This window comes from Sceloporus occidentalis, unplaced genomic scaffold (genome assembly GCF_023333645.1).
Source record: "Sceloporus occidentalis isolate IW3139 unplaced genomic scaffold, rSceOcc1.0.p SCAF_19, whole genome shotgun sequence".
In the NCBI taxonomy this organism is placed as follows: Eukaryota; Metazoa; Chordata; class Lepidosauria; order Squamata; family Phrynosomatidae; genus Sceloporus; species Sceloporus occidentalis.
The window spans coordinates 11182326-11194699 of NW_028316999.1; the positions used below are offsets into that span (position 1 = coordinate 11182326).

Genomic DNA, 12374 nt, shown 5'->3' on the forward strand with positions numbered 1-12374 from the left:
TGAACTTGTTATCAGTATAAAAGACACCTGTCCACAACCTCAAACAGTCACACTCCAAACCCCACTATGGCCAAGACCAAAGAGCTGTCGAAGGACACCAGAAACAAAATTATAGACCTGCACCAGGCTAGGAAGACTGAATCTGCAATAGGCAAGCAGCTTGGTGTGAAGAAATCAACTGTGGGAGCAATTATTAGAAAATGGAAGACATACAGGACCACTGATAATCTCCCTCGATCTGGGGCTCCACGCAAGATCTCACCCCGTGGTGTCAAAATGATCACAAGAACGGTGAGCAAAAATCCCAGAACCAGACGGGGGGACCTAGTGAATGACCTGCAGAGAGCTGGGACCAAAGTAACAAAGGCTACCATCAGTAACACACGCCGCCAGGGACTCAAATCATGCAGTGCCAGACGCGTCCCCCTGCTTAAGTCAGGACATGTCCGGGCCCGTCTGAAGTTTGCTAGAGAGCATTTGGATGATCCAGAAGAGGATTGGGCGAATGTCATATGGTCAGATGAAACCAAGGTACAACTTTTTGGTAGAAATTCAACTCGTCGTGTTTGGAGGAGAAAGAATGCTGAGTTGCATCCAAAGAACACCATACCTACGGTGAAGCATGGGGGTGGAAACATCATGCTTTGGGGCTGTATTTCTACAAAGGGACCAGGACGACTGATCCGTGTAAAGGAAAGAATTAATGGGGCCATGTATCGTGGAATTTTGAGTGAAAACCTCCTTCCATCAGCAAGGGCATTGAAGATGAAACGTGGCTGGGTCTTTCAGCATGACAATTATCCCAAACACACCGCCTGGGCAACGAAGGAGTGGCTTCATAAGAAGCATTTCAAGGTCCTGGAGTGGCCTAGCCAGTCTCCAGATCTCAACCCCATAGAAAACCTTCGGAGGGAGTTGAAAGTCCGTGTTGCCCAGCGACAGCCCCAAAACATCACTGCTCTAGAGGAGATCTGCATGGAGGAATGGTCCAAAATACCAGCAACAGTGTGTGAAAACCTTGTGAAGACTTACAGAAAACGTTTGACCTCTGTCATTGCCAACAAAGGGTATATAGCAAAGTATTGATATGAACTTTTGTTATTGACCAAATACTTATTTTCCACCACAATTTGCAAATAAATTCTTTGCAGACAATGTGATTTATGGACTTTGTTGTCTCATTCTGTCTCTCATAGTTGAAGTGTACCTATGGTGAAAATTACAGGCTTCTAATCTTTGTAAGTGGGAGAACTTGCACAATTAGTGGCTGACTAAATACTTTTTTGCCCCATTGTAGTGGTAGGGAGCAGAGTACTTTCTCTATCTGTAAAATGTTTTCTTTTTACATTACACTGAGCATTGGATGGCAGTAAGGGACTCTTCCCTTTATAAAGGATCTCCCCTTTATTATTCGATTACCTTCTACGTCACCAATCACTGAGTGTGTCCTGTGCCATCTTTTTTGCGTTACTTATTTATTTTAAACTGTTTTTTTTTTTTAGTATAGTAAAAAAAAAATATGCAAAGTACTACTTGGGCATAATTTCATTAATTAAAATGTAATCAAGCCACACATCTGGGAATGCAGAGTATGCTAAAATATTTCAGTATTCCGAGAAAACAATACATAGAAAAAACACTACAATGGCTCTAAGATTTAGCACCTCTTTTAAATTGTCAGTTGTGGATGGCTGCACACTTGTATGGACAGTGGATTGTTCTATTTGTTGGGCACAATAATGAAACATGTTAAAGACACTATCTGAGCGTATGGGTGAAAATATGAACTTGGTTATGCAAAACACCACCTTTAATAATCATTAGCCTAGATGAAGACAGTCTTAGAAGACGTTATGGAAAATAATGGATCCCTCTTTATTCGCAGTTAGCTAGATTAGAACCAGGAGAGTTTAGATGTAATGGGGAGGGGGAATTACTAATGTGATATTTTTATTCTTACTTTTAAAAACCACCATCTCAATAACCGCCCCTGGCCTATCCGTCTTTCCCCCTGCCTTCTGTCCTTCAAAAAATCCCTCAAGAGCCCCTTTTTTAACAATGGCTAAAAATGTACACGTTAACCCCCTTCATCCCATGTTCCTTAGCTCACCTTTCCTAGTCCCTCTCCTGCAATACTTATACTAATGTGATTGGCCTGTCTCTGAAAGAGGCACATTTCCCTCTAGATTGTAAGCTCGTTTGTGTAGAGCCCTCCTCACCTGTTGTTTCTGTAAGTCAAATTGATATGTTATATACTGCGTGTCATGTTCTTTTTACTCATTGTACAGCTCTGCTGAATATGATGGCACTATATAAAACAATAAATAATAAGAATTGCAAATTTACACTATGGAGGACTATGTCAAGTCAGTAAAACCTCCATAACATCTCTGCAACCAGCAATACAGGTGGTGGATACAGGGCGAATGGCTGGGGGTGCTGCCATGGTTTAGGCCTACCGCAGTGGCCATCATAAATACATCACGGACTGGAGTGACTGGGTCAATTATGAGTTTTTTCCTGGGATAAAAGATTAAAATAACTACTTGTAAACTTCCAATGTGTATTTAGGACACCAATGACCATTACCGTACTTGTCTTCAATCATTTGTTCATCTTTGAAAATATATAACAGTAAACATGGTACAAATGCAGTATATTAAATATGAATCTCCTTAATTGCGTATCTTGGCAGAATAGGACAGCTAACACTTTATGCAGGTATAAAACTTCTAGGTTCAAGCACATGATATATGTGAATTACAAAGAACTCTTACACATTTAAGATTTGCAGCTGTATCTATGTCATGGATATGCCAGGCGTTCAGCCAAGATACATGAATCTCGCCTGACCAGCATCTGAAAATTACAGTACTGTTTTGCAATAAACTACCACATGGCTTGATTACACCTCAAGTCATGACCTTGTTATGTTGTTTTTCAATTACTTTTGATTCATTAAAACAAAACTAGTTATATTAACATTGTAATACTTGATTTCTTAATTAATATCTCTTGTACTTAATTTGATGGTTCTCATTTTATTTAAAAAAAAAAAATTCCTGGATGGAGTAACGTTTACCTTGATAACATACAGTAAATAATGATAATTATTAGTGTGCATTATATGCTTCCATAAAAACCTTTTAAATAATAGGTCATTAAGATGCTGACTGTTACAATGCTTTGGTGCTTTTTACAATCTCAGTGGTACGTAGGGTCATACCTTTCCTAGACAAGTTCATCTTTCTGTGTCGCACAGATGTGGATAGCCTCCTACAAAAGTGTGGCTTGCCCACATTACTTCAAAACATGGATAGGAATGGGTGGAATAGGCCTGTTAATAGCAAGGATCTTTATCGATTTGACAGCATAGTGGGCCAGAACAGTAGAGATCAGAGGATCTCCCCGACTGGTCCATGATCCCCACACCCTGCAAAGGCAGGGCAACAGGGCAGCTCTGTGGGACAGTAGGACATTATCTGAAAATCATTACTGTCCTGCAAAATAGAATGGTTGGTAGAATATGTTACTGTATATGTGTGTGAGAGAGCTATGACAATGCTTTAGAAATTATAATATCATTATCAAGGGAAGATACATTGGGACAGATCTCATATGTCAGGGGCATCCAACCTGCGGCCCTCCAGCTGCTGCAGGACTATATCTTCCATCCTCCTCAGCCAGCCCCTTAGCCGAAAGAGCATTATGGGAGATGTAGTCCTGCAGCAGCTGCAGGTTGGACACCCCTGTCATATGTAGTATTTTGTATATTTTACCCTTTTAATATGCCCATGGTCTTTTGATTACATTTCTTAAGTGTATTTTACACATCCAAAATATTGTTAACATTACATTTTTACTCTTGGATGGGCCCCATGCATATCTTTGCAGTCTGTTGCTATAACCACAATATTGAATTATTTTCATACTTTTTTTGACGTCCTTATTTATTTATGTCAGTTGTATTTATGTCTAACTGGGAATGGAAACATTTTTGTTTGGGAAAGTGGCCTTTTCTTAAGAAGAATAGTGTGTTTCCTTAAAATAAAGAAAACTCATAAGCAATGAGATTGTTTGAGCTGTGATTAGGCCGAACTAAGAGTTAGATAAATCAGCTTGCATAAAGCACATACTGAAAGTCACATTAACAATCTGGTTTCACAACACAAGAATTTTGCTTGTGGCATAAAAACCATGGGTAGTTACGTGAACATTTGGAAAATATTTGCAGTGTAAAGATTTTTGTAGCACAGAAACTGCTGAACCTATGTTCAACATCAATTCAAGATTTAAGAACCTCAGGCTTTCTTAGAGTATGGGTTGAGAAGAATCATGTAGAAGATTATTATCTTGTCTGCTTTGTGTAAAGAATTGCATGCTTCTGCACTTTAAATGGTGACCTCTGTAACAATAACTTAATTTGCAATCTATCGCTACTGGCTGTTACTGTGCTGTTTGACAAAGTTTCTATTTCCCTGTGGTTACTGCAATAAACTTCTCCTTTTGTTTCTGATCTAATTCTGCTAATTATAATGTCCCTTCATTAGTTTTCCAACATCATTGCAAGCCCTCTCACTAACCAATGTTACTATGTTACTTATCTGGCTTTGAGTTGGCAAACTACTAACATTACCTGGCTACAATTACCTAGAACTAAACTGGATTTTCAGAACGTGAGGACCAGATATTTTTTTGTTATTTTTACCATAAGGATGTATGTTAAACCGTGACTCCTCGTTTCTATATTTGATGAACCTGCAGAAATTATACATTATTTTGTTCAGGAGAAGTAGAGCCTAATTTTGAAATCATAGAAATACATAAAACAAAATAATTATTAGTCATAATAATTTTTAAAAAAAACTATACCGTTTTGTTTGTTTTTGCATTGTTCACAGTGTGGTATGGCTCAAGATCCCTTTGGGGACACCTTATACATTTTTGATCCCAATGATGCAAGCCTAGAAATCTCCCCTGTCCAGTGGCTCTGTTCTAACAATGCTCGCCCGTAAAAACAGTTGCACTCCAACTTAATGCCCATGCCCAGTTCAGACACTCTCTTCCAACAATGTTAGTGTTAACACCATCAAAAACACACAAGAAAAGGTTCCCAGAGGGACTGTCCAGACCCTGCTGGTATCTCTGATAACCCAGATTGCAGAAACTGTAATCAGCTGCAGTTGGAGTCAAAGTCAGAAATGAAAAATATGTAAAAAAAACAGTGGAAAATCACTGTCATGTGCAATTACATCCTGATGACTGTGGCGTTACTTGTGAACTATATTAAAAAAAAAATCAAAACATAAAACTTCAGGATAGTATTAGCCATAGTATGCACTGGGTCATAAATCAGTCTAAACACCCATAAAACAACATACAAATTATATGCATATTTACTTGCAAACTACACCAGTGAGGCAATAATTGTTTCTGTATTATTCATACCTGGAAGTTTAAAGAACATTCCCCTTGTTACTAAGGATGTGCACAGTACAGGCATCAAAAAGCATTTCCTCCTGTATTTGGTTTTTCATTCTCAACTGATTTTATATCACTGAGAAATTCCTATAAAATCTATATTTCGATTTCTGGCACCCCTAGGAGAATGACTGCACTACTATATAAAGAGATTAAGCCAGTGCTTAGACCCCCAGCAGTCAAAGGGGCTCCATACATTTTTCTCATAAAGTCTTTCTCTGTAATGTATTTTGATTTATAATACATTTGTTTAAAAGAAGATTTTCTAGGCAAGACCTCACTTGGAACTGGATAAAGATTGCTTATAATGGGAGTTGCATATTCAAAAAGAAGTGGGAAATGGTCAGTAAAGCATATATAGAAACTAGGAGGGCTATTGTTAAGCTGCATGCTTTGGCCTCCCATAGTACCCCTAGAAGATTAGCGCTTTAGGTATAGGTGTTTGCCTCTGGTCCTGCATAAACAGAGCAAATAAAATTCAGAATATTATCACATACCGTATCCAGGAAGGCTTTCAGTTGCTGGTGGCACAATAGTGATTTTATTACTTTCGGAAAAGGTATAGCTGGGAGTGCTAGATCTGATTGTTTCCAGGACCTCTGTGCTTCCTAACGTAATGTGTGAAAATGTTGTTCTCATAGCAGAGTAGTTCAATGTCTGAAAATCTGTATGGCTGGTTCCAAGGTCAGTTCCTGGCATTAGATGATCACCAGACATTTCTGTGGATTCCTGAGGTTTTGCATGGACTGTATTGTAGTCAGCTTTGTCTTCCTGTTTCCTAAGATTTTCACCTTCCTGAAACATGTCAGATGAAGGCAGGACATCAGTACCAGGTAAAATTGTTGTAACGGGAGTGATCACATTATCTGTGTCAACGGAAGATGGTGTGATATTCACCACATTTTCAACTAACAGATTAGTCTTATCATTGGCATCTGAGGCATTAAAAGGCACTGTAAAACCTTCACTTATAACACTGACCACATCAGCCACATATTCTATTGATGGAACTTGATATTCTTCAAGGAAAGATGAAATTGAGGGAAAAACAGAATCAGTAGTAACTACTGTGACAATTTTATCTTGGGTTCCACGCGCATCTTTTTCAGTGCCAGGTTTTTCTATAATCACTGTAAGTTCTTTAAATTTGCCTTCGGTCTCTTCATCCTCTAATACTGGATCAGGATTACCTAAAGGCTGTTCAGCATTTAGGGTCTCATCCTCCAAAGAAAAAGAGAAAATGAGTTGAAGATAGAAAAATATAAAGTTAGATCTATAAGCTGCAGATGGGTAGATGTTAAGAATTTAATAAATATTGCATTATAGTGCTGATAGTGATTTGATATGCATGGAGGTTATGTCTCTGATGCTTAACCACTAAATTATTAAATTATTAATGTTCCAGAACAAAGGGTCTCATCAATGATGCTTAGGATCTGCATGTCCTTGAGATGACATTAAGAAATAAATGAAGCTTTTGCTTCTCACAGAAAATAATTCGTATTTAGGACAGTTAGTTGCAGTAGGGATTAGTAGGTCTCAGCCATAGATGTGAAACTAGCACCAAATCAAGCTGATGGAAATCAAGGAGGCCCGTTTGTTTTGGTACACTTTTCTATAGTTATCCAAAGACAAGAATTGATTTTTTTCTAACAAACAAGCCTGATGTGTCTCCATTTGTATCACCACTAAATTAATATTTTCCTCTGCTTTTTCTATTCCGATTACTTTTTTCTCTCTAGGCTTCAGCAATCTTACAATGTATTACATTTCATTACATTATATTTATTTATAAAGTGCCGGTCGATTCCGCAGCGCTGTTACATTCATTAGAACAATTTATAAACACATACAGTATTTTACTGTTAACCATCTTCACAACATTCCACCCTCAAAGCATGTTCATTTCTCCTCCCTAATTCCTTTTTATATCTCACGTTAACCTTCCCTGTTAAGTTTTTGCTTCTTATTCCTTCAGTGTGGCCTTTACCCTTTCCACACCTTTTAATAATATGCCAACAATCATCACCCTTAATCTCCCAATAGACCATCAGACCTGTATCAATAAATAATTCTTCTCTTCTTATTTCCAGATTATGCCGTTTCCGACTTCCCTCATGTATCTTGACCCTTGTTTCAAGCCCCCCTATCATGCCTATTCTCCTTTCTCCCGTTCTCCTTGTACTTATATAGTTTTCAATTATTGCTTTTCTAGACACGTTTTTTTTTCTTGCTCCTTTTTGCCTACCACGGGGCATGACGTGGTATATTGTTCTTGAAGATATAATGAAGTAACTTAAAAATATGCCTCAGTCTACTCTACAAGACCATATTCTTTGTTGAGAGAATGAGGGTCAACTATGCACCAAAGACAGAAGACTGGAGGAGAAAGTGGACAACTACTAATACAATAGACAGATTAAAATAGTTTAAAATTTTAAGCATTGCGGTTTTTAATAGTTCTGGTACCACTCTTTAGTGTTGAAACATTGCATATTGTATTTACCAAATCTGTATTCATTGCAGATGTTGTTGACATGGTGACAGAAGGCTGAGAATTATTTTCCAGACTTCCAAGTGACTTGTCTGGATCTATTGAAAGGAACAGATAACAAAGTGTGTTAAGTAATGGTGCTCATATTGGAAAGGTAACCTCTATTAATTGCAATTAAATATATAAAAAATGTGTTTCAGGTTTCTCATAAAATCTTGTTTTTGAGCATTAAAATATCATTACAGTGGGGGAATACATATATTCTGCCAGATGATACAAGATATTTTAGAAGAATAAACACTTGGCAGCAGTCAGTCTCAACAAATTCAACACCTGCAATTTGGAATCGCAAACTGTATCTCTCAGATCACTTGTTCGTCAATTTCAAACCCAGCAAGTGAAAAAATAATTCTTTTTTGAATTGTTTTAGAAAACAAGTTTACATTTTTTTTTAAAGCAACCACTGAGTTAAGCTTTTTCCTGAAATAAACAAATAAACAACATATAGAACCATTCTGTTACATAAAAAATTGTATTGGTCTGTTGCCATAGCCCCTAATGCCCCCCCCCCATTTCATTTACATTCAGCCCCCTTAACCGCTTCAGTCCCAGGGGTTTTCATAACCACAGGACCAAAATATTTTCGTCATTTTACCATGTTTGTTAAAGCATGATTCCCCTTTTCCATATTTGAAGAACCCACACAAATTATATATCATTATGTTCAGTAGTTCAGTTCATGATAAGTAGGGCATTCGTCTAAAATCATAGAAATACATAAAATATAAAAACAAGACCCAGTTTTTGCTTCGTAACATCTCCTGATTACAGTCATACCCCAAATACATAGTTTTATGTTCAAGAGGGCCACATCCATCCTTTGCATATACCCCATATAACATTTAAAAAAATGATTTAAGGGGTTTAAGTGTGGTGATTGATGCACAGATGTGTGGTCCTGCTATTGCGTTTTTTACTCGTATTTGTGTATGCTGTTTTTTTACCCTTGGCTTGCCTGACTACTCTCCTGCTTAGTGATTCTGCTTTTAATTTGATCTGCCTGTGCACTGGAGCTGGCCTTTCTGACTACCTGCTCTGTAAACTTTGTGTTGTATACCCATTTAATGTACCGAAACAGCTGTGTCTGGCCATCCATCCTGCATTAACACATGACATTCTGTATCACCCATCTGTGACTCCTGTGGTTTACCTACACAGGTATCTGGATCTATTCAGCAACAGCAAACAGGGGGGCTTGATCGCCCGAGATTTTGTACCGGGGAGAATGCCCGGTACCAGCTGCCTTAAGCCTAGTTTGCTAATGCCAGGAAACATCACTGCTGCAGGCAACTGACTAAAACTGACTAAAACAGCTTTATCTTGTAGTTACAACAAAGAAGGAGAAATGATATATTTTTAAGAAATGTTATATTTCAGGTTAGCATATTAATGGTACAGAATAGCTTGATGTTTCAGTCCCAACGTGGGACTTTTATCAAAAGAACCCACTTGATCCGAATGCTTATTATTTTATATTTACTACAATATATAATAACCACTTTAACAATTATTTTGTGTCTGTACATGAAGATTTACAATGAAACGTAAGAAGTGGTAACAAAAACAAAAGCACCAGGTTGCTTGTTTTCATTAGAAGAAACTGTCACACTGACAACATCCCTTGTCAGTACCATACACACAAAAACAAAACATTAAAGATGAAAACTGAATTGTTTTGCTGTGTTCTTTTAACACTAAGACCAGGGGTATAAAATGAAATTAAAAAAAAAATTGCTTACCATCCGCAAACCATAGTGTTTGGAGATCCATTGGTAGGGATCGATCATCGCGCAGTGCCATGGCAACCATATTCTGGAGTTCCACCACAGTGTATGACATTTCGTTTTCCTCCTCATTGTTACCGTTTTCGACTTTGTTAGATATGATAGTAGGTGTCTTGTCAATGTTATTTTTAGAATCAGTGCTGCCTCTTTCAAAGACTACAGCATAGCGCACTACAATGCTATCAGATCTGCAGCACAAAAAAAGCAAGTATATTGATTAAATGTTCTGTACATTGAATTGTACTTATCATCTCAACGGTCCAAAAATGTTATAAAAACTATATTATTTAGCTTGCTGAACTAGTAATACATTTACTGCATGTATATATATATATATATATATATATATATATATATATATATATATATATATATAATTTTAGATAAGATAAAATAAAACTACAGTTAAAAGTAAACAAAAGTGACTAAGATAATAAAAAAGACCATTACCCATCTTCTTCCTTCTTTTGTCTTGGTTGGGATACACAGAGAAACAAAAGAAAAAAATATATAAAATTAAAATTTGGTAAGGTTTGGATACTATGAGGTTGGATAAAAATAAATATTTCAGTTGATGAGGTATAAAACTAACAGAATAATTCTCTAAACCTGTCCGCTTTAAACCATGTCACTGTACAGATCTATTCTGTTTTTATGTGTGTCTGCCATCTGTGGTGTGCTTTATTATCAAAAATTGGTTTGCAGTCATGGAGAGTTATATCTTAAGGGTAGGGACAGACATAAAGCAGACTAGGCATAAGATGGAATAGCCTTAAACGGACACCCTGTTGTCCATTTTGCAGAATCCCCCATGTATTTGCAAAAGTGACACCATAAAATTCCAAGGTACCTCTCAACTATCATATGCATGAAAGGTCAAGCGATGGCTGGAGTGTCCCTTGAAGGTCATATTGAAAGCACCTAGAGAGCCTTTTTTACACACAAAAACGTGTATGGATGGGTTCGACTTTAAAGGGTTGAGCAGTGGGCAGAAGGTAAGCAAGAGTGGGAAGAACCAGGGAGGGGACTGTGCAAAACCAAAAATGGTTAGATCAGCCACTGAGATCAGTATTGAACTTATCCCAAATAAAATAATTATGTTTCAAAATGAACCCCTAAGGTACCCTGAGTTATTATTGGTATCATTTTATGTTATAACACTTTAACATTCAGCGTTTAAGTCCAATCATATGACAGGATGGACAATAGCTTTAACAAATTAAGAATCATCTCAATAAACCATGCAACAAGTCCAGATCATGAGATCATATCATGAATAAGGGAGACAGTTAAATTATGCATAATTTGATGGTGTTGTGCATAAAATAATGGTGCATTTTTGGGAAACACGTGAAATATGAGATATTTTTGAAAGTAGTTTAATTCTAGATTCATGAATTGTGTAGTAAAAGGACATGTCTTCTGGCAACTCTAAGTGTAATACTGAAAACTTAATTTATTTATTTTTACTTGTCCCTCCATTGTTCCAAAACATATGTATTAAAATAATATATGAATTGGCTGAACCTACTTGAATTGTTTTTGATTTTCTTAGTTTCATATTAGTTCTAAAAACCTGGACTTATGTCTCCCAAGTCGCCATGCATCCCTTTTTCTTTTACCGTGGGTCAACAAAATTTAAGACCTTAACAGAAATACCAGTCAGTCATTTATATATGTATAAAAATGCAGTATATTCTACTTTGCTCTAAAGAGAACTTTGACATTCATATGAATTCATAAGATTATGGTTTTATTCTAAATGTGGATGTATGTGATAACATGTAGGCCACATGAATGTTATATTTAACCGGTAATTTTTTATGTTCTAAAGGCAAATTGTCTCATAATCGTATGTAATGGAATTATGGGATTGTACAATCGGCTTCTCAGACTAGGAAATAGCCCATTTAATTACCATGTAATTCAACTATAGGAAGTGTATTTTATGAATTAAACATATTATTTAATTTATTTCCTGGCAACAAGCATAACATAATATTTGTAATTATATTTATTTAAATGGTGCTTGTCACAAATACTATTAACAATAAATAAAATGCTAAAAATAAACTAAACATTTTCAATACAAATTTTAGAGAAGCTGCCTTGCCAAGTTCTCCTACTTGCCCCTGTAGCCACTGGCATCTTTTGGTGGGAAAATAAGGCAACCATTATTATTTTATCTGTATCAGGACACCATGACTGGCACTGTTCTGTGCCTCTCTCTGCATCACGATCAGTAATATAATGAAACATTAAATAATAATTCTAGGTTGGTGCCATAGAAACTGAAAAAAATATTTAAAAGTTTATGTGTTGTTATGTGACTGAATAAAGAATGTTTTTTTTTACATAACCAGGGAGTTTAATGTGTGGTGTAAATGGAAAAGCATATGCCCTACGCAACCTATTTTATAGGTTTTTTTTTATAGACTTCTAGATCTTTGGTAGCCAGTGCCCAGAAAGTACATCCGATTTTTGTCCTGAAACGTTGGTGGTAAAAGATCCAAGGAGCGACAGTATAACATGTCATAATCAGTAGAAACAGTTAT

At 36.7% G+C, this 12374-nt stretch overlaps 1 protein-coding gene across 1 annotated transcript in view; it reads right to left on the bottom strand.

Moving 5' to 3' along the window:
• Positions 1 to 12374, bottom strand: part of LOC149302397 (interphotoreceptor matrix proteoglycan 1-like) — a 72274-nt gene that overhangs the window by 36345 nt on the left and 23555 nt on the right. Inside the window, exons 8-11 of the mRNA XM_089482459.1 lie at positions 10270 to 10290; positions 9775 to 10007; positions 7988 to 8073; positions 5979 to 6702 (exon numbers count right to left, since the gene is read on the bottom strand). Coding sequence (XP_089338585.1) covers positions 5979 to 6702; positions 7988 to 8073; positions 9775 to 10007; positions 10270 to 10290 — 1064 coding nt within the window. The remainder of the gene's footprint in view (positions 1 to 5978; positions 6703 to 7987; positions 8074 to 9774; positions 10008 to 10269; positions 10291 to 12374) is intronic.